The sequence below is a fragment of the Mirounga angustirostris genome, unplaced genomic scaffold (genome assembly GCF_029215605.1).
Source record: "Mirounga angustirostris isolate CCGP_5_RB_7025 unplaced genomic scaffold, mMirAng1.0.hap1 SCAF_5, whole genome shotgun sequence".
In the NCBI taxonomy this organism is placed as follows: Eukaryota; Metazoa; Chordata; class Mammalia; order Carnivora; family Phocidae; genus Mirounga; species Mirounga angustirostris.
Window position 1 is genome coordinate 78,460,745 of NW_026991713.1, and position 23,959 is coordinate 78,484,703.

General features: G+C 40.7%; 3 protein-coding genes across 16 annotated transcripts in view; all 3 read right to left on the bottom strand.

Annotated features, from left to right (window-relative positions):
• Positions 1-11,656, bottom strand: part of MRPS35 (mitochondrial ribosomal protein S35) — a 50,854-nt gene extending 39,198 nt beyond the window's left edge. The window contains exons 1-4 of one of the 4 annotated variants that reach the window (XM_045873701.2): positions 11,494-11,656; positions 7,168-7,214; positions 5,089-5,256; positions 2,595-2,655 (exon numbers count right to left, since the gene is read on the bottom strand). In XM_045873701.2, the coding sequence (XP_045729657.1) occupies positions 2,595-2,655; positions 5,089-5,256; positions 7,168-7,214; positions 11,494-11,605 (388 nt within the window). In that variant the 5' untranslated portion in view covers positions 11,606-11,656. The remainder of the gene's footprint in view (positions 1-2,594; positions 2,656-5,088; positions 5,257-7,167; positions 7,215-11,493) is intronic. The other 3 variants (XM_064591471.1, XM_054507132.2, XM_064591472.1) reach the window with 3 other exon arrangements.
• Positions 11,657-15,714: 4,058 nt separating this feature from the next.
• REP15 (RAB15 effector protein) lies at positions 15,715-18,375 on the bottom strand. The gene has a single exon (XM_045873713.3). The coding sequence runs from the start codon at positions 18,221-18,223 to the stop codon at positions 17,516-17,518; it is 708 nt and encodes a 235-aa protein (XP_045729669.1). The 5' UTR covers positions 18,224-18,375; the 3' UTR covers positions 15,715-17,515.
• Positions 18,376-18,926: 551 nt separating this feature from the next.
• The window catches only part of PPFIBP1 (PPFIA binding protein 1), a 177,914-nt gene continuing 172,881 nt past the window's right edge, over positions 18,927-23,959 (bottom strand). For all 11 annotated transcript variants that reach the window (XM_045873708.3, XM_045873703.3, XM_064591470.1 and 8 more), the window contains 3 exons: positions 22,045-22,224; positions 21,039-21,104; positions 18,927-20,750 (listed from right to left, as the gene is read on the bottom strand). In XM_045873708.3, the coding sequence (XP_045729664.1) occupies positions 20,664-20,750; positions 21,039-21,104; positions 22,045-22,224 (333 nt within the window). In that variant the 3' untranslated portion in view covers positions 18,927-20,663. The remainder of the gene's footprint in view (positions 20,751-21,038; positions 21,105-22,044; positions 22,225-23,959) is intronic.

Genomic DNA, 23,959 nt, shown 5'->3' on the forward strand with positions numbered 1-23,959 from the left:
TCCGGATTATATTCAATCTGTAGTTTGATTTGGATAGTATGAACATTTTAACAATATTAATTCTTCCAATCCTCTGCTTATTTTTTAATTGGATTGTCTGGGATTTTTTGCTATTGAGTTGCATGAATTCTTTTTATATTTTGGATATTAACCTCTGACCCGAGGTTTGCAAATATTTTCTCCCATTCTGTAGGTTGCCCTTTCCTTTTGTCAATGGTTTTCTTTGCTGTGCAGTAGCTTTATAGTTTGATGTAGTCCCACCTGTTTATTTTTGCTTTTGTTGCCTTTGCTATTGGTATCAAATCCAAAAATCACTGCCAAGACCCATGTCAAGGAGCTTACTGCCTATGTTTTCTTCTAATTTTGTTCTGTTAATGTGATATATCACACTGACTGATTTTTATGTTGGACCATCCTTGCATCCCTGAAATAAATCCCACTTGATCTGACATGATCTTTTTAATGTACTGTTGAATTTGGTTTAGTAATATTTTGTTGAGGATTTTTGTATCAGTGTTAATGAAGGAATTTGGCCTGTAATACTTCTTATAGTATCCTTGTCTGGTTTTGGTCATCAGGGTAAATGCTGGCTTCCTAAAATGAGTTTGGAAGTGTTCCCTCCTCTTCTTTTTTGGAAGAATTTTTCTTTAAACAAGATTTTATTTATTGATTTGAGAGAGAGAGGGAGAGAGCATGAGTGTGTGTGTGGGGGGAAACAGAGGGAGAGGAATAAGCAGACTCCACACTGAGCAGGGAGCCCAATGAAGGGCTCGATCCCAGGACCCCGGGATCCCGACGAGTGAAAGGCAGACGCTTAACCGACTGAGCCACGCTGGCACCCCTTTTTTGGAAGAATTTGAGAAATACTGGTACTATCTCTTTATTTTTTTATTTTTATTTATTTATTTTTTTTTTAAGATTTTTATTTATTTATTTGAGACAGAGAGAATGAGAGAGAGAGAGCACATGAGAGGGGGGAGGGTCAGAGGCAGAAGCAGGCTCCCTGCCGAGCAGGGAGCCCGATGCGGGACTCGATCCAGGGACTCCAGGATCATGACGTGAGCCGAAGGCAGTTGCTTAACCAACTGAGCCACCCAGGCGCCCTGGTACTATCTCTTTAAATGATTAGAATTTGCAGGTTAAGCCATCTGATCTTGGATTTTTTTGTTGTTTTGGGGAGGTTCTTTATTTTTTCTAAAGATTTTATTTATTTGACAGAGAGAGTGAGAGAGCACAGCAGGGGGAACAGTAGAGGGAGAGGGAGAAGCAGGCTCCCCGCCAAGCAGGGAGCCCGATGCAAGGCTTGATCCCAGGACCCTGGGATCATGACCTGAGCTGAAGGCAGACACTTAACCATCTGAGCCACCCAGGCCCCCCTGTTGGGAGGTTCTTGATTACTGATTCAATCTTCTTACTAGTAATGGGTCTGTTCAGATTTTCTATTTCTTTTTTTTAAAGATTTTATTTGTTTATTTGAGAGAGTGAGTGAGTGAGAGAGCATGAGAGCAGGGTGAGGGACAGAGGGAGAAGCAGACTCCATGCTGAGCAAGGAGCCTGACGCAGGACTCGATCCTGGGACTCCAGGATCATGACCTGAGTGGGAGGCAGACGCTTAACCAACTGAGCCACCCAGGCGCCCCAGATTTTCTATTTCTTCATGATTCAGTCTTGGTCGGTTGTCTGTTTCTAAAAATTTATCCATTTCTTCTAGGTCGTCAAATTAGTTGGCATGTAATTGTTCACAGTAGTCCCTTATGATCCTTTGTATTTCTGAGGAATCAACTGTAACGTCTACTCTTTTATTTACAATTTTATTTGAGTCCTCTCTTTTTTCCTGATGTGTCTAATTAAAGGTTTGTGTATATTGTTATCTCTTCAAAAAACCAGCTTTTAGTTTCGTTCATCTTTTTTCTTGCCTTTTTAGTCTGTATTTCCATTCTAATCTTTGTTATTTCCTTCCTTCTACTAACTTTGGGCTTAGTTCTTTTTCTAGTTCCTTGAGGTGTATATGGAGTTGTTTATTTGAGATCTCTTTTTTCTTAATGTACGCTATCAACTTCCCTCTTAGAACTGTTTTTGTTGCATCTCATAAGTTTTGGTATGTTGCTTCCATTTATATTTGTCTCAAGATTTTTTTAACTTTCCTTTTGATATTTTTCCTTGAACCAATGGTTGTTTAGGGACATGTTCAATCTCCATATATTTGTGAATTTTCCAGTTTTCTTCTTATAATACATTTCTAGTTTTATACCATTGTGAACAGAAAAGGTGCCTGGTATGACTTCAGTATTTTACAATTTGTTAAGATTTGTCTTTTGGCCTGACATATGATCTGTTCTGGAGAATGCTTCAGGTGTGCTTGAGAAGAATCTGTACTCTGCTTCTTTTGGATGGAATGTTCTGTAAACATCTGTTAAACCCATCCAGTCTAACATATAGTTTACATCCAGTGTTTCCTTACTGATTTTCTGTCTGGATGATCTATCTATTGTTGAAAATAGTGTATTGAAGTCCCCTACTGTTGTATTACCATCTGTTTCTCCCTTTAGTTCTGTTAGTCAATATTAAGTTCATATACTAAAACAACCACTTACCTTTAAGAGCTTCACAGTGCTTTTTAATCGCTACAGGAGTTAAATGCAGAAAATTGGGTATCTAAAATAGAGAAATTCAAAGGATAAATTAGCCTACTGTCTCAAAAACATAAAAAAGAATTTTTTCATAAAACTAAATCCTAAGCACAATAAACCTTATAATAAAATTTAGTTTTTACAATATTAATTTATGTCACATGTGTAATGAATTCCTTGAAATATAGATTCATGATGTATCTTATGATGACCATAGTGGGGAAAAATAAATGCTGTTTTTTTTTTTTTAAAGATTTTTATTTATTTATTCATGAGAGACAGAGAGAGAGAGAGGCAGAGGGAGAAGCAGGCTCCCAAGGAGCAGAGAGCCCGATGCGGGACTTGATCCCAGGACCCTGGGATCATGACCCGAGCCGAAGGCAGACGCTCAACAATCTGAGCCACCCAGGCGCCCCAATAAATGCTGTTTTTATAGTACTCTTCCTGCCACAAATCTACAGGTATACATATTTTCCTTATAAAACTGAAAGCACTTAAGGAGAGATTATTGTTTAATCATTCTAATTTTCCTGGAATACAAAAAGAAATAAAAACTATTCAAGGTCCTACACTCTTAACACTTTGGTTAACATCCTTCTAGACATCTCTTTAAAAAATAGATATACATATGCAATTTTACATAAATGGATTCATACTTTTCCAGAAACTGTTTTTTAAAGATTTATTTGAGAGAGAGAAGCGCGCACATAAGCGCAAAGGACTGGGAGGGGCAGAGAGAGAGGGAATCTCAAGCAGACTCCATGCTGAGTGCAAACCCAATGTAGGGCTTGATCTCATGACCCTGAAATCATGATCTGAGTTGAAACGAGGAGTCAGACACTCAACCAACTGTGCTACCCAGGCGCCCCTAAACTAAGTTCTCTTCTTTCATTTAAAGAAAAGATTAGTTTCCTCAATGTTTGTTTCCTTATATCTCTTGAAACATTCAGATTTCCAAATTTCATTTACCCGTCTCTAGCAGCAGACAACTCCTTCTCCACGTTACCATCTCATTTTTTACCATCATCTTTTAGCAAAATTTTTTCTGTTTTTCAAGACTGTCATATATATGCTAAGTGAAATAAGTCAGAAAAGGACAAACACCATATGATTTCACTTATATGTGGAATCTAAAAAACAAAATAAACAAAAAGCAGAAACAGACCGGTAAATACAGAGAACAAACTGATGGTTGCCAGAGGGGAAGGGGCATGAAGGGATGGAAGAAATGGGTAAAGGGGAGTGGGAGATACAGGCTTCCAGTTATGGAATAAATAAGTCATAGGGATAAAAGGTAGAGCATAGAAAATACAGTCAATAATACTGTAATAGTGCTGTATGGTGACAGATGGTAGCTACACTCGTGGTGAGCATAGCATAACACACAGGCTTGTGGAATCACTACGTTGTACACCTGAAACTAATGTAAAATTGTGTGTCAACTATACTTCAATAAAAAAAAAAGTGGAAAACACAGTTTATGACAATTATATACGTATGTAACATGAACCATCTAAGATACGTATTCTCAGGCTAAGCATATTCGTATTTTCTTTAAAAATGCTTATAGTTCACAGTGCCTGGATGGCTCAGTTAGTTAAGTGTCTGCCTTCAGCTCAGGTCATGATCCCTGGGTCTTGGGATCGACCCCTGCATCGGGCTCCCTGCTCAGCAAGGAGCCTGCTTCTCCCTCTGCTCCTCCCCTCCCTGAGCCCCCGCCCCCCGACCCCCCCGCTCACTCGCGATCTCTCTCGCAAAAATAAATAAATAAAATCTTAAGGAAAAAAAAGCTTATAGTTCATAAATCATTATAGATGCTACCAACTGAAGCATTTAATATGACATATTTTGCTTCAAGAAATAAAGAAGTTTAAGGACCATAACAATATTAAATAATGTTGTACTTTTCTGGATAGAAAGTTTTAAAATCTTTCTTTTAAAAGTAGATTCAGGGACCGCTGGGTGGCTCAGTTGGTTAAGCGTCTGCCTTCAGCTCAGTTCATGGGATCGAGCCCTGTACCCTCTGCCTCTCCCCGCCGTTGGTGCTCTCTTGCGTGCGCGCTTCCTCTCCCTCACTCTCTCTCAAATAAATAAGATCTTTTTTAAAAAAAAGTACATTTCAGCCCCCAATTCTCAATCTCAAATTAGGTTATTTCACTTTTCCTAGTTCCACTCGAAAGATACAAGACAGAAAAAATACAATAGAAAAGGAAAAACCAAAAGGGAAGCCATAGGACCAACTGATTATATTCTCAAATGCCCAGGACTCTTTGAGTCTTCTTCACCATGGACAATCAGAATATATCATCCATTATTACCCGAAAAAAAAATTTTTAACTAAAATACAATAAGCTGCTGCTACATAATGAACCCTGAGTACAAGGCAGGGTAGGAGTGGAAGAGGATCAGCATTTATTTAGATATAAGTCTTAGCCAATGAATCAGCAATTTATCTTACCTTTAAAAGTTCTAGATTTCCCTCCTTTGCCATGGGCACCCCCCTTTTTACTGGATAACCCATTCGAATGGGAAGAGGTACAGCAGAGGGTTTAAATGGTGCTGCAACAGGATAAACACTAGGCCAGTCTTGGTCAACAGTCATTTTCTCTGTCCTAGGAGGTAGTGCCTACGGAATATAAAATAGTTTAGTATTTTAAATATGAACACAATCTTTAATTTTAAAGCAAAAAGAGCTACAATTAAAAGAAACATAAGCAGAATTGCAACCTACGTAAAATCTGACCTCTTATAAAGCTGTTGCTATTCAAATGAAAAAACACCAAACCTACCTAATATTTTTGCACTGTTTCTACAAACCCTCTGTTAAGAATCCCCTTTAACAGCACATTTCCTTCACTAAAAATTTCTGTGGATTTAGACTTTTAGCAAATTTTTAATATTTTGTGAAAGAGTAACAATGTATTTTGAAATACAGATCTTCCTCAACTCATGATGGGCTTATGTCCAAGTAACAACGTATTCTGAAATACAGATCTTCCTCAACTCACAATGGGTTTACTGGAACAGTGAGTGTTTACATTGATTGAGTGTCCCAATAAACCCATTGTAAGTTGAAAACTCCATAAGTCAAAAATGCTTTTAATACACCTAACCTACCGAACAGCATAGCTTAGCCTAGTCTGCCTTAAATGTGCTCAGAACACTTACATTAGCTTACATTTGGGTAAAACCATCTAAAACAAAGCCTATTTTATAGTAAAGTGTTGAATATATCATACAATTTACTGAATACTGTACTGAAAGTAAAAAAAAAAACAAAAAACGGTTCTATGGGTCCAGGTTTGTTATTAAGTGTCTTGGGTATTTACCCTCATGACTGCGTGGCTGACTGGCAGCTATGCCTAACTGCCACTGCCTGGCACTGTGCAAGTTTCACACCGCATCATGCTAGCCCAGGAAACGATGAAATTCAAAATTCCTAGCACGGTTTCTACTGAATGTGTACTGCTTTCTCACCACCATAAAGTTGAAAAATTGTAAGCTGAACCACTGTAAGCTGGTGACTGTCTTTAGTTTTTAGAACTTTTCTGATGGAAGTCAGTACATGAGGGGACACTGAAAATTTGAAATAAAGGAAATAAGAAATAAATAACAAGAACTTGGAAATAAGTAAATGAGTTAAACTAACTGAATACGTACATAATGAGAAATTATGTCTCCTAGTTCCAGAGAACAGCTATGTGACAGTTTAGTCAATCACATTAACATACACATTTTTTTTTTTTTTAAAAAAACTGTATTCATTAGAAGGGGATGGCCAGAATACAAAAGTAGGGTTTAAAGAAGCAAAATCTGGCAATGACCAACAATGCAATATCAAAACCAGTGTACTGTACGCCCTGGAAGAAGGTAATATTCCTATGAAAACAACTACTCTAGATAATTACAATTTGGTACCATTTAACTTCCATCTAATAATTTGTCTCTGTTCTGACTCCATCCTCAACAAGTGACCTTAGGATTTGGATTCTTCCACTGACTTGCCTACAGGGTGAGACCAAACTAGTGAGATTAATACACACATCCCAGGCTTCATGATTATTAAAAGCATCATCAAAAATAATTCTAGGGGCACCTGGGTGGCTCAGTCATTGAGCGTCTGCCTTCGGCTCAGGTGATGATCCCAGGGTCCTGGGATTGAGCTCCACACCGGGCTCCCTGCTTAGTGGGAAGCCTGCTTCTCCCTCTCCCATTTCCCCTGCTTGTGTTCCCTCTCTCACTATGTCTCCGTCAAATAAATAAATAAAATCTTAAAAAAAAAAAAATTCTATATTCTAGTTTAATATACACTTATTTCCCAGGCGTGTGTGAGTGAGTCCATCTCTTAAAGATGATCCATTTTTTGGGGTACTGCAAAAACCAGTCAAAGACTAGAGCCAAGGCTCTGGCAGTCACCAAGTACACATCCCCTTGTGAAGCTTTCTTGGGCAGCACTCTTCTGCCTGATCATGAATATATGCCTCACTTTAGAACTTCAGAAATCATTAAGATAGTATAGACTACATTAATTGTTTACCTTTCTTCTCAGTGGTCTTTCATATCTGGATGTTCTGTCTGCTGTACCTAAAAGACAACACAGTAGTTATAGAGAGCTGAATAATGTACAGTTGTTCAACACTGATCATGATCCCATAACTCTCAGATTATTTCAGGTATTCAGTAATACAAAAATGAAACAATAATCCATTTTCTGTAAGCTCTGGGACTAAATCATCTTAATGAAAAGTCAGAAATAGTTAAAAGTCCAGAGTTATTTAAATGTAAAGTGCAGAGACACCTGGGTGGCTCAGTCGGTTAAGCGTCTGCCTTCGGCTCAGGTCATGATCTCGGGGTCCTGGGATCTAGCCCCACATCGGGCTCCATGCTCAGCAGGGGAGCCTGCTTCTCCCTCTGCCTGCAGCTCCCCCTGCTTGTGCTCTCGCTCACTCTCTCTCGCCCATGCTCTCTCTCTCTAGCAAATGAGTAAAATCTTAAAAATAAAAAAAATAAATGTAAAGTGCATTGTGATTGATGATATAGTGAATTCATCATCTAAAGAAATATTTTCAATAAATTTTAAGGTTCATAGTCAAACTCACTTTCCCAAATTAAAATATCTAGTTAGAAATAAGTATTTTACATCTTTAAAGATAGCTGATTTGAGGGCGCCTGGGTGGCTCAGATGGTTAAGCGTCTGCCTTCGGCTCAGGTCATGATCCCAGGGTCCTGGGATCGAGTCCCACATCGGGCTCCCTGCTCCTTGGGAGCCTGCTTCTCCCTCTGCCTCTCTCTCTCTCTCTCTCTGTCTCTCATGAATAAATAAATAAAATCTTTAAAAAAAAAAAAAAATTAAAAAAAAAAAAAAGATAGCTGATTTGAAATGTTTTAACTATAAATACACTTCTCGTATTTGGAATTATTTGGTTCCACCAAAACAAACCCTTGTTTCTCCTTCTGTATTGCATATTAGAACTGCCAATGCTACAATAATGCCAGTAACAACACAAATCATAGCCATTCCTAATAAATCATACAACCATATAAGAGAGTAAATTAGGGGGGCCTGGATGGCTCAGTCGTTAAGTGTCTGTCTTTGGCATAGGTCATGATCCCAGGGTCCTGGGATCAAGCCCTGCATTAGGCTCCCCGCTTGGCAGGAAGCTGCTTCTCCCTCTCCCACTCCCTCTGCTTGTGTTCCCTCTCTCGCTGTCTCTCTCTCTGTCAAATAAATAAATAAAATCTTAAAAAAAAAAGAGAGAGAGTAAATTATTTACATACAGTATATACCTTTCAAAATATTACCTTATGCCTGTTTTGCTACATTACAGTAACAATAGCCAGACACTGTGCTATGTGCTTTTCATTATCTCAATCTTATTGTTCACAGTAACTGTAAGTACTATTATTATCCTTAGAGGTCATTTAGAGCCAAGAAAACTAAGAATCAAAGAGTCAGGGCGACAATAGCATTGCATATAGGACTCTTCACACTCTGAACCACTTTTATCTCTAGCTTCATCTCCCTTCATAGTTAAACTTCCAGTACCAGAGCCTTTGGACTGTCTCCAAACTTACTGTTCTCTCTGCTGGAATGTGCATCCCTTCTATCTGTCTGGCTTCTGTCCCCTTCTGCCTCCCCATCTCATTTCTTTATCTGACAAATTCTTATTCATCCCTTGATAGTAATTCATTTATTCACTCAAAAATCATTTGAGTGATATTGTGTACCAGAAACAGAGAAGGCAGCAATGAGTAAGAGAAACACAGACCTTGCTTTCACAGAATGTAGTCTGTCAAATAAGATAACTATTTAACAAATAATTTCAATAAATAGTCGTAATATTAATGGCAACATATAGCGGGGGACCAAACTTAGTCATTAGTTGGAGAAAATCTCCTTGAAGAACTGGATGTTAAGCCTAAACCTTAACGATAAGCAAGAGGTAGCCCTGGGAACAGGCAAGTGAGAAAGTTTCTACAGAGAAAAGGAGATGGAAAAATCAATGGGAACAGTTCAATATGGCTGAAATTTAAGATTAGAACAGAAAGAACACTGAGAAAAGAGGTTGCAAATATTTAATAAGCACCTCAACTATAAAACATCATTGACAGAGCTCTTGATATTCTTCTTCCAGTCTTCCTGATCCCTGTAAATGATACTGCTATTTATCCGATTACTCCGGATAAGAATCTAACCTGCTTCCGGAGACTTTTCCTCATGCCCCATATCAAATCCATCAGTAAGTCCTCCCAGCTATACCTTTAAAATATATCCCATATCCAACCACGCCACCTTCTCTGCTATTACCTCAATCCAACTCACCATCATTTCATTTGGACTACTGCAAAAGATTCCAAACTGATCTCCTGGATTCCACTCTTACCCCACTAAAGTTGGTTCTCCACACAGTAGTCAGTGACTTTTTTTTAAATATTTTATTTATTTATTTGACAGACAGAGAGAGCACAAGCAGGGAGAGCAGCGGGCAGAGGGAGAAGCAGGCTCCCCACAGAGCAGGGAGCCCAATGTGGAGCCCGATGGGGGCTCAATCCCAGGACCCCAGGATAATGACCCGAGCCTAAGAAGGCAGATGCTTACCCGAATGAGCCACCCAGGTGCCCCAGTGGTCAGTGAACTTTTAAAAGTATAAATCAGGGGCGCCTGCGTGGCTCAGTCGGTTAAGCATCTGACTCTTGATTTCGGCTTAGGTCATGATCTCAGGGTCATGGGATCAATCCCTGTGTCAGGCTCCACACTCAGCACAGTCGGCTTGTTCCTTTCCCTCTGCTCCAGCCCAAGCTAAATAATAAATAAATAATTTTTAAAGAAGTATAAATCACATTATATCACTTCCATGTTCAAAACCTTCCAGTATAATCCCAAACTTATAATAAAATCCAAGCCAAATGCCTAAAAGCCATTGTGAGATCTGATCATTACTTATATTTCCAACACCTTAGACTACCATCACCTATGTTCACTTACCTCCAAGTCGACTTTGTTTCTGTTCCTTGATCACCTCCCTAAGCTTGTTCTCACTTCTGGGCCTTTGTACTTGCAGATCCCTATGCCAACAATGCCCTTCCCCCCGCCGATCTTGGCATGGTATATACCATGGGCTCTGCTCAAATGTCACTTCCCCAAGGAGGGCTTTCCTGTCTACCCAATCTTTTCCTACTCTGTAGCCAGTACCCCTCCAATCCATCATTCTCAATACCTGCTTTATTTTTCTTCGAAGCACTAATCACCACCTGACACTGTACTGACATTGTTTTGTCTGACCTTCCCAAAAGATTGTAAACTTCAGGAGGTGAGAGACCTTGCCATATCCCAGTATCTAGAACACTACCCAGCACACAGTAGGAGTTAAGTATTTACAAAATGAATAAAAAACTTACAAGATACAAGCATTAAGACTATAAAGGGCCACTCTGACAAATTAAGGAATTTAGGAATTTATCCTATCTTAAAGCAATGAGAAATCATTCGAAGATTTTGAACAAGGGAGTGGCAAGGTAAGATTCGCTTTTTGAATACTTCAGTCTGGTTGTGAGAATTCAAGGCAGGAGAGCAAGAGCAGAAATAGGGACCCGTAAAGAAACTACTGCAGAAGTGAGAGACGGTGGCCTAGACTCATCTGTTGCTAATACGAAGATTAGAGATGTGACAGAAGGTAGCGTGGATAGCACCTGGTGAATGACTGGACACGCCCCCTCTTTGACACGGCTTTCCCTGACTCCCGTGGGCTCTTCGTCAGTGCCCCCGTGTTACTCTATTCACGCTTCCCTTACAGCACCTCACACTGCATACAGTGTGACTGCGTTAACAAATCTGCCTTGTCCATAGACTCTTCCAAGGCAAGAACAGTATCTTGAATGAAGGTCATCTCAATAATGCCTGTTGAATGAAGGTCATCCCATTTGGTGGCATAGTTAGGGCTGGAATTCAAAGCGGCAGTTTGTCCCAGGACAGCTGTATGCTTCTCTTAACGTTCGAGAAGACCCATGGTTTAACACTGCCCAACAAACACGACCGGGCACCAGTAACTAGAGTGACCCTGTGCCAGTGGCCGCGCAAGGGAGCACCAGAGAGCGCGGGTCGCTCTAAGGGGGTGGGCGGAGCAAGCTCACCGCGCCCAGAGCACCCGGAAGCAGAAGTCGGCGACTAGAAAGCCGGTGACACGGGCGCAGAGAAGAGACCCACACCTGCGGCTTTTCTACTGGGAGGGCCAGCGACAGGCTGGCAGAGGACGTCCCAGCTTCCCCCAGGCGGTGCGGACTCCGCCAGCGCGGCGGCCATCATGGATTCGGTATTCCGCCCTCACCTCCCCCAAAGCCCGGAGGCGACGCGACACACACTCACGCGGGCTTGGTATCGCAGAGCGCGTGGCCAGAGACACGGACGTACAGAAGGCACGCAGGCTCCCGGCCCCCGGCTGCAGGGCCGGCCACGCGGGGAGCGCGGCAGCCGCCATGGCTGCGAAGACGGCAAGGCGGATGGGACATGCGCAGTCGGGAGTCAGGGGCGGGGCTGAGGCCGCTACCGCGCACGTTCGCCCCGCCTTGCCCCGCCCCTAGGGTGGAGAAACAGGAGACAGGTGCGCCTGCAAAGTCAGCGCCGAGTCAAACGTGCAAGAAGGTAACCCCAAAATAGAAAAAACGAATGAAAAGAAAACAAAAAGGTTAAAAAAAAAAATCGAAGCAGTGAGTTCAACGAGGACCATAAGGGATGGGGGAAATGTGGCTTACAGAGGGCAAATGTGATCCGGGTGGGATTTCAGATGACCCGGGAGTCTGGCAGTTTACCTCAGGGCCCTCCTCCTGTGCAACTGCTGCTTTTCCACACTTTGTCGGTTTAAAGAAGTCTTGAGCTGGTGCAAGTGATACACTCTAAGGGCGAGACAGTATCTGAGAGTAGTTCTAGCCAAACTACTCGTGTTTAAAACTTGACTTCATTTTTTCTTGCCTGGGTTGACTAATCAAGTAAATACAGACAAAGCTCTGGGTGTACTATTAGCATGCAGTGAGCACCCTGCGTGCATAGGCTCCAAAGGTCATTAATGCCTTTGTAGATCAGGTTAGAGTTACAAAAAGTTAGAACTCGTCAGGACCTCGAAAATAATGGCCATTCTTTAAATGAGATCTCTTCTTTTCTACCCTACTCTATTTCTATAAAAAGGTGTAGATATTTGTGTCTGTGGAGGAGGTGAGTTCAAGGTCTTCCTACCTCAAGGCATCTTGGATTGGAACCTATTTTGACAACCTCTACACTGGGATGAATTAACGTACAACCATTAATAAAGTTATCCTCTATTTTTTTAATAGGTACTATCATATTTAACCAAAGTACAAAATTGTGGTAACAAGAATAACTGGGAACAAACACGACTGACTCTTGGTAAGCATACCAAGTAGAGCAGGGGGATGCCGATGTCCCAGAGTAGTGTGTATGCAAGCATTCAGTGTGCTATGGACATCAATCAGTATTGGCGGGGGGGGGGGGGGGGGGGGGGGGGGGGGGGGGAGGAGAGGAGAAGATAACTGGCAGATAGGGACAAGTATTTGTGATAATCACCATTCTCATCTTTTCTGGCCTTTTACCATCCCATAATTGTTCCAAAGCAGTACAGTGTGTTAGGTGTACTAGTTTCCTAGGACTGCTATAACAAAGTACCACAAATTGAGTGACATAAAATAACAGACATTTATTCTCCCACCAGTTCTAGATGCTAAAAACCCAAAATCCAGGTTTTAGCAGGGTTGGTTCTGTGAAAATTAATAAAAGGAAATATCATTTAAAATGAAGTCTAGAAGCCAGATGGGGGAGCTCTCACATCCTACCACTAGCCAGCAAGTACAGACCCCAAAGGAACAGAGAGTACCTAGCAAGTCTTGCAAGTGGATACCGCTGTACTAAGCCCTGCAGGAGAAGGAAGTTGTTCTCCTACCCCAGCAACAGCCCAGCCAATAAGAGACTGTCACGATTCAGCCAATGAAAAGGCACCCAGTTTACTCCCAGTTTACTCCCAGTAAACTCCCAGTTTACTCCCATGCATTTTTCATTGGTAACAGTCCCTCCCAACTCCCTTCTTTTCTCTGTAATAAAGCAGTCTTCTCCTTTGTTCTCTAGACTTGCCAATGCTTTGTCCTGAACTGCAATTCTCTGCTAATCCCTAGTAAACCCATTTTTGCTGGTAAAATAACTAACGGTTTTAAGTTTAACAGTTCCTTCTGGAAGTTCTGAGAGACAGTCTGTTTATGTCTCCCTGCCTCCTCACTTCTGATGGTCTGCCGACAATCATTAGCTTGTAACACGTGACTCCAGTCTCTGCTTCTGTCTTCACACGGTGTTCTACCCTCACCTCTATTTTTAAGATTAAAAGCACAGCCTTTTAGTCAGATGGATGTGGGGTTTGAATCCAGGCTCTGTTTCTTTGTGTTCTGGGGAAAATCCACCTAACATCTCTGAGCTTCAGTTTCATGGAAAATGGGAACAATAATATCTTCCTCAGGGCTGTTGTGATTAAGTAGTTATGTTGCAGAAGGAAGAATATAAATGGTGGCCATTGGAATTAAGCTCATGGTCAATACAGAGTGATTTTTGCTCTCTCCAGTTTGTATATTTTAGTACGATGAAGTACAAGACCTATACCATACAAATTTAGGGACAAAAAGTACAAATCCTTATGGAATTAGTTTATATTCAGAGATTTCTCAATTTCTGAGCAAGAAGTTCAGACTTAGGTCCTCACCTTGCCTTCCTGTGTTGTCTTTTTGTCTCCCTAAGACATCAGTGGACGGATATGACCAGAGGAACTAGAGAAATACTTATTGTTTTCCCAGGCATCAAGAACAATAAGGTTCATTCTATATTAAAAGTTAACTCATTTGTAAAGCTGTCAGCAGGCAATAATATGTTTCATGCAGTGTAAACAGTAAAGCATGTACCTAAGTCACTAAGAATTACAAGATTTTTCAATTGGAAAAGTTCTTAAAAGTGTAGTTGCTCACTTATAAAAATCTTTTCTTCAATGTGGTATATATATACAATGGAATATTATGCAGCCATCAAAAAATGAAATCTTGCCATTTGCAACGACATGGATGGAACTAGAGGGTATTATGCTAAGCGAAATAAGTCAATCAGAGAAAGACATGTATCATATGACCTCACTGATATGAGGAATTCTTAATCTCAGGAAACAAACTGAGGGTGCTGGAGTGGTGGGGAGTGGGAGGGATGGGGTGGCTGGGTGATGGACATTGGGGAGGGTATGTGCTATGGTGAGCGCAGTGAATTGTGTAAGACTGATGAATCACAGACCTGTACCCCCGAAACAAATAATACATTATATGTTAATAAAAAAAATAAAATAAAGCTTAAAAAAAAAAAGCTTTTCTTCAGCTTTCATGACCAAATTATGGCCCAACAAATTATGTAGCCAGTGCTGTGTGGAACAATTCTAAATATTAAGGGTTTTTATAACGGGTTTTTATTATATCTAAAACCCAGATTAGTGCAGTGACTTTCTGTCAGAGAGCTACTTTTAGACAAAACTAACTTCTTTATAAAAAGTGAGTGAAGAAAAAGAAAAAAAAAATGTGAGTGAACAGTTTGTCTACTTACAGGCATGGCAAACAGACAATATCCAGGTATGTGAATGGACCTTGCAATCTAAATATCCATCAAAACAGTATGGCTTAAATATACTATGATGTGTACATAAGACATAGAGTACTACTTGGACACATGGAAACCTAATCCTGGTTGCAGGTTAGAATTACTACCTCAAGAGATTTAAGAAAAATGGTCCTGGCCTTCACTCTGAAATGTATTGAGTTTTTGTTTTTGCTTTTTGCTTTTAAGTTCCCCAAGTGAATCTAATCTGTAGGCAGGACTGAGAACCATTGATGTCAGCCTTAAAGAGGATATAAATCTATTAGCATGGAATATTGTCTACAACATATAGTTGTTCTAAAAAAAATGCAGGTTGTGGATCATAGGATTCCATTTGTGTAAAATATTCCTAATATGCAGTACACATTCTGTAAGGCAAACAGCAAACTGGAGAGGATGGGTATGGAGAGAGGAGCTGAGACTCCTGAAGGCTTAACTTTCTATACTTCCATATTTTTTTACAGCAGAATGCAGATTTTTAAAAATATAGTATTTTTTAAATCAGCAAAAGCTTCACATTTTTATTTTCATAAAAAAAAAAAGACATGGTAAGTCTTTGATTTATATCTTCCAGCTGTTTAGAACATGAATATTTACAATTTGTACTAGAGTCTTCACAATTTTCCTTAGCTTACAATTTAGCATGTAAAGTGTTATCACAAGCATTGTCTCCTTCGTATTAGTCGAACTCATTCCCATTTACAGGTAAAAAGACGAAGAGTTAAGTCACCAGACTCTGCTCTTAAGATAATTCAACCCAGGACGCCTGGGTGGCTCAGTTGGTTAAGTGACTGCCTTCAGCTCGGGTCATGATCCTGGAGTCCCTGGATCGAGTCCCGCATCGGGCTCCCTGCTCGGCAGGGAGTCTGCTTCTCCCTCTGACCCTCCCCCCTCTCATGTGCTCTCTCTCTCTCATTCTCTCTCTCAAATAAATAAATAAATAAAATCTAAAAAAAAAAAAAAGATAATTCAACCCAAACCCACATCTGATTTTAAGCTGAATGTTATTTTTACTAACCACCTTCTTGATAGCTTCCTCTACACAGCATTGCTACAGATAGGGGTCCCTATTGGCCAAGGAAACATTAATTGGGTGTTTGGGTACCTTCCAGGCACATTCAAAGTGTGTGCCTTTATTTCTTCCCTTGCATCCTTAATAAAAGACGTTCGGAAATACAGCATTCTGTGATATATCTCCTACCCTTCATCTAATCATCAGCAAGTGCCGTTTGCTTTACCTTCAACTCTTCCTAGATCTGACCTGTTCACCCCTCCTCCTGTACCACTTTGATCCAGGCCACCCTTTTCTCTCTTATAATAGCTTCCCAGCTGCTCCCATGGGCTCTGATTTCACTCCTTCCTCCCTACAACCTAGTGGCCACCCACCATTCAAGTGAGGTTAACTCTAAGTCTGATCAAGGCATATCAGTCCCTTTATCACTCACAATAAAATCGAGTCCTCACAAGTATGATCTGCTTATTTTATTTGCTGGCTACTTCTATGATCTCGGCTCCTATCACTCTCCGCGTGGCTCACTCAACTCCGTTCACACCAGCCTCCTCTGCTATACTTCACACACATCATTTCAGGCCCCTTTTTGTCTTTGTAGCTCTCTAAGCCTAGATCATTCTTTCCCAGATTTATCTGTACTAATGCTCTCCCTTTTCATTCAGATCTCTGGTCAATTATACCCTGATTCTCAGAGGTCTTCTTTACCCACCCCAAATAAAGTAGCACCTCCTTCACCCTCTATCCCTTCATCCGTGCTTTATTTTCACATAACACCTGACATATTTTTTAAGATGCATTTTAAATATATATTCATATATTTGTTTATTGTCAATCTTCCACCATTAAAAGAGAAACTGGCCAAGAGTAGGGACTTTGTTCTTTTTACTGCTGGATTGGGAGGGTGCAGGACAGGGCCTAACAAAATAAGCCTTTACCAATCATGTGAATGAATCTTTCATTTACATTCGTAAGCACTTTTTGCTTCTATTAGTTTTCCTCCCTTATAGCACTATTATAATTCCAGCCAGGCTTTTAAGCAAAGATGGTTTTTATAAGTGAATACCTTTTACTTACTGCAATTGCTAAACAAATGTTAATCATCATTACAAGGGTTTGCTATAGGGGCCACTGTGTTTAAAGCATAGGGGAAGCAGACACTCCAGCAAGTCCCAAAGTGAATCCTACCAAGAGTCTCTGTGCACAGAGAAAGTGGCCGGGGAGGAGGTGGGAGCAAGGGCAGAGCTTAGAGGAAGAGGGAGGAATGAGGTTTTGCTTGAGTTGAATTGAAACTGGCATTGTCAATGGAATTAAACCTGTTCTGTAGTCTCACGTACCTCCTTACCCCGCCTGCCGTCCACCCACAGCAGTAAAATATTTTACACTTCCGGGTTCTAGACTTATTAAACAAAGACGCATTTTTTTTTTTTTTTAGCAAATCAAACTTCAAGGCTGACTTTATTATCCTCTCCTCCCATTTTTATTATTGAATAAATTTTCCCTGCAATATGGGCTGGGTTTTTTCCTGTTGTCATGACATTATATGTTTTGACCCAAGTGATCATTTTCTCTCAATGGAGGGTGGATAGGAAAAAAAAAAATCCCACACTGGGATGATGCAAGTGGATGAGCTTGCCGACTAAAATAAAATATTCTTCCTTTTTGCCTTACAGGCCAGTCTCACTGGGCACATCCAGTTCAGAGGATGCTAATATAAACCTTGCCCACCTCTCTCAGCCCGTCTGTCTTACTCAGACAGTTTCCAAGCAGCTCTCTGATGGAGACACAATCTTCAGTTTCCAGGACAAACTGTGCCACGGCCTTCCGTCCTGGCAGCTGGCCCCGCACGGTCTCACCTTTGACACTGTCCAGGGCAACTCCTCTGATGTCTTTGGGCTTACCCGGCACCCCAAAGATGATAAACAGGCCCAGACAATCCTCTCCTATCAACTTACAGAATTCTTCCAGCTTATCAAATCTACTTTTCCTGGAGGGCTCCTCTGCCCTGGATTCCGGAGGTGAGAAGTCACAGGGCTTAGATTCCATAGGAGGGAGAGAAGACATTTGCAGAGTTTGCACCGCCAGCTGAAGCCTGATCTGTTTCTCGGATCCCCAGAAGGTCCAAATCCAGTCTGCCCCAAACAGTACAGCTTGGTGCTTGGTCATCTTGGTGGTGGTGAGCCACTCGTCCACTCCCTTGTCTTGGCAGAAAGAGACAAAGTGGATTAAGAAGATCTCATTCAGAGTGTTGGAAGCCGGGCACAGATTGCTCAGAGGATCTTCAAATCCAAGATACTCCTTCACTTTCTGAGCTGCATGGACTATAGCCTCGCTGACGACCTCACAGACGCTGGAAACCTCTTTGCTGTCCTTCAGAGGCAACTGTTGCGATGAGTTTTGCCCCATTTTGTCTGCACCCAATCAATACTGCTTCCAGAGATCAAACATGTGAAGCTCATTCAGAAGGACTTCTTCAGAGTAAAAGTTTTTACCACGAAGTCACGTCTATTAATGCGGTCCCAGTTTACCGACTCAACATTGACGAAAAGAGTGGTGTAGCTGAGCATATATACACACAGCTAAACAAACATGTTAGGTGTCCCTGTTTGCCAACGAGGTGTGTTGTATTCATACAGATTTCCTGCTGGTTTATTAAGTTAGAGATGATTAACTCTGACTGAAAACATCCGTTCTTCTCTAGTGATATTCACTCTACTTCTAATATTGGGCAATCTCTTCCAAGATAGGTTTCTGCTTTTCAAATTTGACTTAAATTAAAAATAGTATTGAGTTCTTTGAAGAACCATACGCCTCCTTCTAAAACTAACTTCTTCAACTTTGCTGGCGAGTCATTTCCCTTTGCTTTTCTAATAATCCCTCCGCCGTGATTCCTTACCACCCAGCCCAGCTGCTTGTTTCCTTTTGTACAGAAATTCCTCAGAGTTCTCAAATTTCTACCTGTTGATATACGCTATAACCCTTCCCCTAATAAATTTATGGGAGTTTGCAAATTATAAAGCGTTTGTGTCACTGTTCTATATATCAGAAATAAAGCCAACTGGGTATTCTGAACAAAGGAAAATAAAGTATCAGACCATAAAAACAGGGAGACAATTATCAATTGACTTTATTTCTTTTCATATGGTAATACCAGCAGTGTACAATGTTTTGTAAATAAAATATATATCATCAAAAAAATTTTAACTTTATCACGTATCATCAGTTATGTTACACTGCCCTGAATAAAGAATATTTGGCATCTATAACAGTCTCCTGGTATTTTTTTTTAACCAGGTTTGAATAAGAAATTGTTTTTCAAATGGTGACATATGTTCACATTAAAATAAAGCACTAATATGTAAGATACCAAACGATGAATGGTAGGGAGCAAAAGACTATTAATTAGCATCAGATCATTTTAGTCATGAATAAACAGTAATTTGGTATTACAGGCCCTTGTTGGAAAGCTTGGTAACCTGCTAATAGCTTGCAAGATCACACCACTGACATTTAAATATAATTTATAAGCAAATCCACTGGCACACACTGAACTGCCCATCCCCATGCCAATTTATGAAAACCTGTCTTTACGAAGTTGGCTATTGTGAGAAGTGATGTAGTAGTGAATAAAAAATAGGATTTTTTTTGAATTCCCCTAAAAAAAATGATAAACACAGTAAGTTTTTGCCACGGCTCTCCCCTTTAGAGATGCTGTCTGGGCCCTGTGCTATAGAAAAACATGAACTACATTTTCTCATCACAGTATAGCCATTCTAAAACTCATTTTGCAGCCTCAGCGTTATTGAACTCTGAGACAAAATGTTCAGACGAATATTCAGCTTAACAAAATCCCATTCATTGATAGCCTGAGAAATGTACAATCAATAACAGTAGGTACATTGTTAGTATTTTGATGTAATGATATATTTAGCAAGAAGGAAAATAAGCAGCTTAATACTGTAAAGGTTTTTGTTTAGGTTTGGTTTCTTCAGAAATCATTTCTACAAATTTGGGGGGAACTTCTGAATGCATTCGCGTTAATAGTATTTAAACATCCCTGGCGTTCTTCCTTTTGAGGTGAAAGGATCCAAGATGGAGGTTGAAACTTTTTTAACTCTTCAACATTGGGTGATGTGTCATCAAAGAAGGGGTATTTCATATATCTTAATTTAGTTGGGATGATCGATAGTAATATCATTAAAATTCAGTTGTGGAGAAGGAGAGATCATCCCAACCTTTCCAAGGACCAGCTGGTATATGACCATTTTGATCACTGTATTTGCTTTTCACCATCTTCCGTATGTCACAAAATAAAAGTTCTATTTTCTATGTACTAAATATATACACGTATTTAGAAAAATATATAAAATAGGACAATAAGAGGCAAGTGGAGGTGTGGCTGGCATTTAGCGGGCACACTGAACGCATGAAGAAATCCCACATACTGCTTTTGGAAGCATGTAATGTCCTGCTTTGATGGCCGCAGGGCAGTCACACAGACGTGACAAGATCATCCACGCACTGCTTCCCGCTTCCCAAATCCTGCATACTGCTGAATGTGAACGTGAAACGCTAGGTAAAACACTCGAATTAAATGCAACACTTTAAATATATCACATATTTTTACATTAAATATAGAGGACAATTATACTCTCATTCACCAGTGTCTCATTTTTCATGGCATCTTCAAAATAGGTACCCACCCCCCCGCTTCCCGTTTCCACTTCTGAGAAGGTGGAATGATAAACTGTATACAATCTGCTGCTTATTAGATCTTCTGCGAGCTGTTTGAGAAATCAGGTGGAGAAAAGACGAGGGGCTCCTCATGCTCAACCAAGTGCTTGGCTTAAACGTTGGAGTCCTCGTCAGTAATGCTGGCGCTGGGGGAACGGGCGGCAAAATCTCGAAACATGTCATCCTCCTTTAACATGTGCTGGAAAACAAGGAGATGGGGGTCACGCACCCTGGGAGCCAGGAGCTTGGCACAACACATCCTCCACTAAACATGCAGTCCTTTGGGGTTATTTTTAAACATCTTTTTAGAATGACATTTTATTTTTTATCTTATTATTATTTTTAAAGATTTTATTTTTAAGTAATCTCTACCCCCAACGTGCGGCTCGAACTCACAACCCCAGGGATCAAGAGTCGCACGCTCCACCAACGGAGCCAGCCAGGCGCCCCTTTAGAATAACATTTTAACTTCGTTTTACAGACTTACTGTTAGATTGTTGATGCCTTCAGAGAACGCTCCTATCTGTCTCACCGTCCCTTCTGAATCCTCCATCTGCAAAGAACACACCATCACATGACCGACTCATTTGTGTAATTTCAAAGAAAGTACAGCAAAATGAGCAAAAGTCTAAGAGGAAATAATGCAAGTGATACTGAACGGGCTGGGAGCAACAGAACACTTCTGATGATACCTCCTTTTGTTACAGCAACCAGATGCTAAAAATGAGACAAACGACATTTTACTGGCACATCTAGCCTAATGCTCTGATGTTGACAATGACCTCAAAGGATCGGTGACTAAGGGACAATATTCAAATCCAGGACTTCGCACTGAAAAGACTAAATGAGCTGTGTATTTCTGACTTGATTTAAAACACAGATTTCCATAATACAGAGACAGTATAACGTAGGTGAAGAGCCAGACTTTGGAGCTGGCCTGGCAGCTTGGAACCCCAGTTCTTCTAGCAGCTCTTCTATCTTGGGTAAGTTACTTAACCTATCTGTGCCTCAGTTTCCTTCCCTCTAAAATGAGGGTAACAACACTCTGTATGTTTTAGGGTCACCGTGAAAGCTGATATATGTTCAGTGCTGAGGACAGTGCCTGGGACATAGTAAGCAACCTGGAAGTTGTTCACTATTATTTTATTATTATCTTTATTTTCAGGTATTTGAGGAAAAACTGATTAGTAGACACAGTGCACCAAGTTTCCATTTAGTGTTTCATTGCTGGAGGAACTTTATTTTTATTTATTTTTATTTTTTAAAGATTTTATTTATTTGACAGAGAGAGAGACAGAGAGAGAGGGAACACAAGCAGGGGGAGTGGGAGAGGGAGAAGCAGGCTTCCCGCTGAGCAGGGAGCCCGATGTAGGACTCGATCCCAGGACCCTGGGATCACAACCTGGGCCGAAGGCAGACGCTTAATGACTGAGCCACCCAGGTGCCCCACTGGAGGAACTTTAAATAAAATAGGTATATTGTGTTGCCTTTACCTGCTCTAACCGGTCCAAATCATCTTCGTCATATAGGCGCATGTCCAATCCAGGTTTAAATCCTTTCTTAGAGGTACTTCCTGAAGCCTGTCCCAATTCCATTGGACAAACATATTCTTCCCCATCTTCCTGTTTCTTCTTTCTCAGATTCCCAAAATTGCTGAAGGTAAGTTTCTTTGGCTTTAAACGAAGAGCAAACATCCAGGGATTTAACAAAATTCTTATGGCAAAGGATTGATAACATGCATAATTCAATTATTCATTCCAACCACAGAGAAAAGCAATTGGATGATTAAATTGGTGTGGCAAAAATAAAAGCATCCTGGGTGTATGATTGATGCACCCAAATATAATAAATGATCCTAATTATGAATCTCAGAAGATTAGGATTGTTCTCCTTATTCACACCAATTAGCTGGGTAGTCACTGTGATAAGCAAAAAATGCCAAGAGCCTTAGTTTTGATTAAACAGGACTTAATGCAATGATATTTCTCAGGGATGAATCCAATCTTGCAAGGTTTCCCCATCTAAGATCAGGAAAAGAAAATGGTCCTGTGTTTTCCTTTTGGGTGAAGCTATGATTATCCATAATGTAACTGGTGGCAGCTAAAGGAATCCTCACTCGTTTGGAGAGAGAACTTGCAGTGAAACTTGGAAGAGAAACTCCATCTTAGTCACCGAACAGTCCCTGAGACTATCTGTTAAGCAGATGGTGATCAGGCTGATGCTGAGAATTTAAATAGAACAGTATCTCTCAGAAGTTTCAAATCTAGCACAGATTTTAAGGGAGCAAGGAAGCTAAAGAGAAAGTGTTGGGCAGGTAGAGGTGGTTAAAAAAAATAAAAAATAAAAAGAGAAATGTATCAGTATTTATGTATATAAAGAACTTGGTACAAATCTGTGGAGGAGCTGATAAACTCTAACTCCCCATTAAGTTGGCTGAGATAATAACAGCCTCAGAAGAGTTCAGAGAGAAATGATTTAAAAGAAGGAAAAGTAGACTCCCATCGCTGAAGCCAAGCTCCTGAACATGGGTTCTTTCCTGTCCCAGCCTCTGCAGCCGATCAAGGTCCCTGCGCCTCCTGAGGCCACCAACTCTGCCGAGTTGCTGCCCCTCCCTGCACCTGGAGCACCGACCTCTCCAGCAGAAGCCCCTCTATTTAATAACTGCTGGAGCTGTCACGTGCTTTCAGGGGCGGGGCTGATAGGGGCGGGAGGGTACGTGTACTGGGTGGCGCGGAAGCCCATAAAGCTGGGATTCCCCCGTGGTCCAGGGACTATTATGCAGATGGTCATCGGCATCAGCACTGCTTGTTGGGATGTAGTCATCCTTTCAGACCCCAAAGGAAAGGTCTTTCGTGTTGATTGAAAGTACTACCTGTGAATTTGTCATCTTCTGTCCATGTCCCCAGGACACCAGAACAAGCATGGGACTTTTGGATGTTCTGGACAGACAAATGGACATTGACAGACTTCAGTCCTGAGGATACTACAAGACTGAAAAGACAAATGTGGGTTGTTATTCTTTGGACATGAGTGTTGTGGCCACCTTCTCAGGCTTCACAGGGAACAATAAATCCCTCAGAGAAGAGAACAAGTTCTGTGTTTTATCTGGTATAATAAAAATTAAAAAAAAAAAAAGTTAAAAAATTTTAAATTAAAAAAAAAGAGGAAATGATAAACCAAAAAAAAAAAAGAAGGAAAAGTAATCTGAATTTGGTTTGACCCACGAATCTGGGTAAATCTGGAAATAGCCATTGTCTCCTGGTCTACCTTGAATTGTTTCTTAAGTATCTTTTTCTAACTTGCAAGACTGGTCAATTTTAAGCCAGACAAATTGAATCTGTCTGAGAAAAAATCCTCCTCTTATACTGGATTTATCCATAGAACAACTGCAATTAATATTTGAGCCCA

Excerpts from the sequence above, each read along its gene's own strand:
- REP15 (XM_045873713.3), bottom strand. The coding sequence starts at position 18,223 with ATGGGGCAAAACTCATCGCAACAGTTGCCTCTGAAGGACAGCAAAGAG.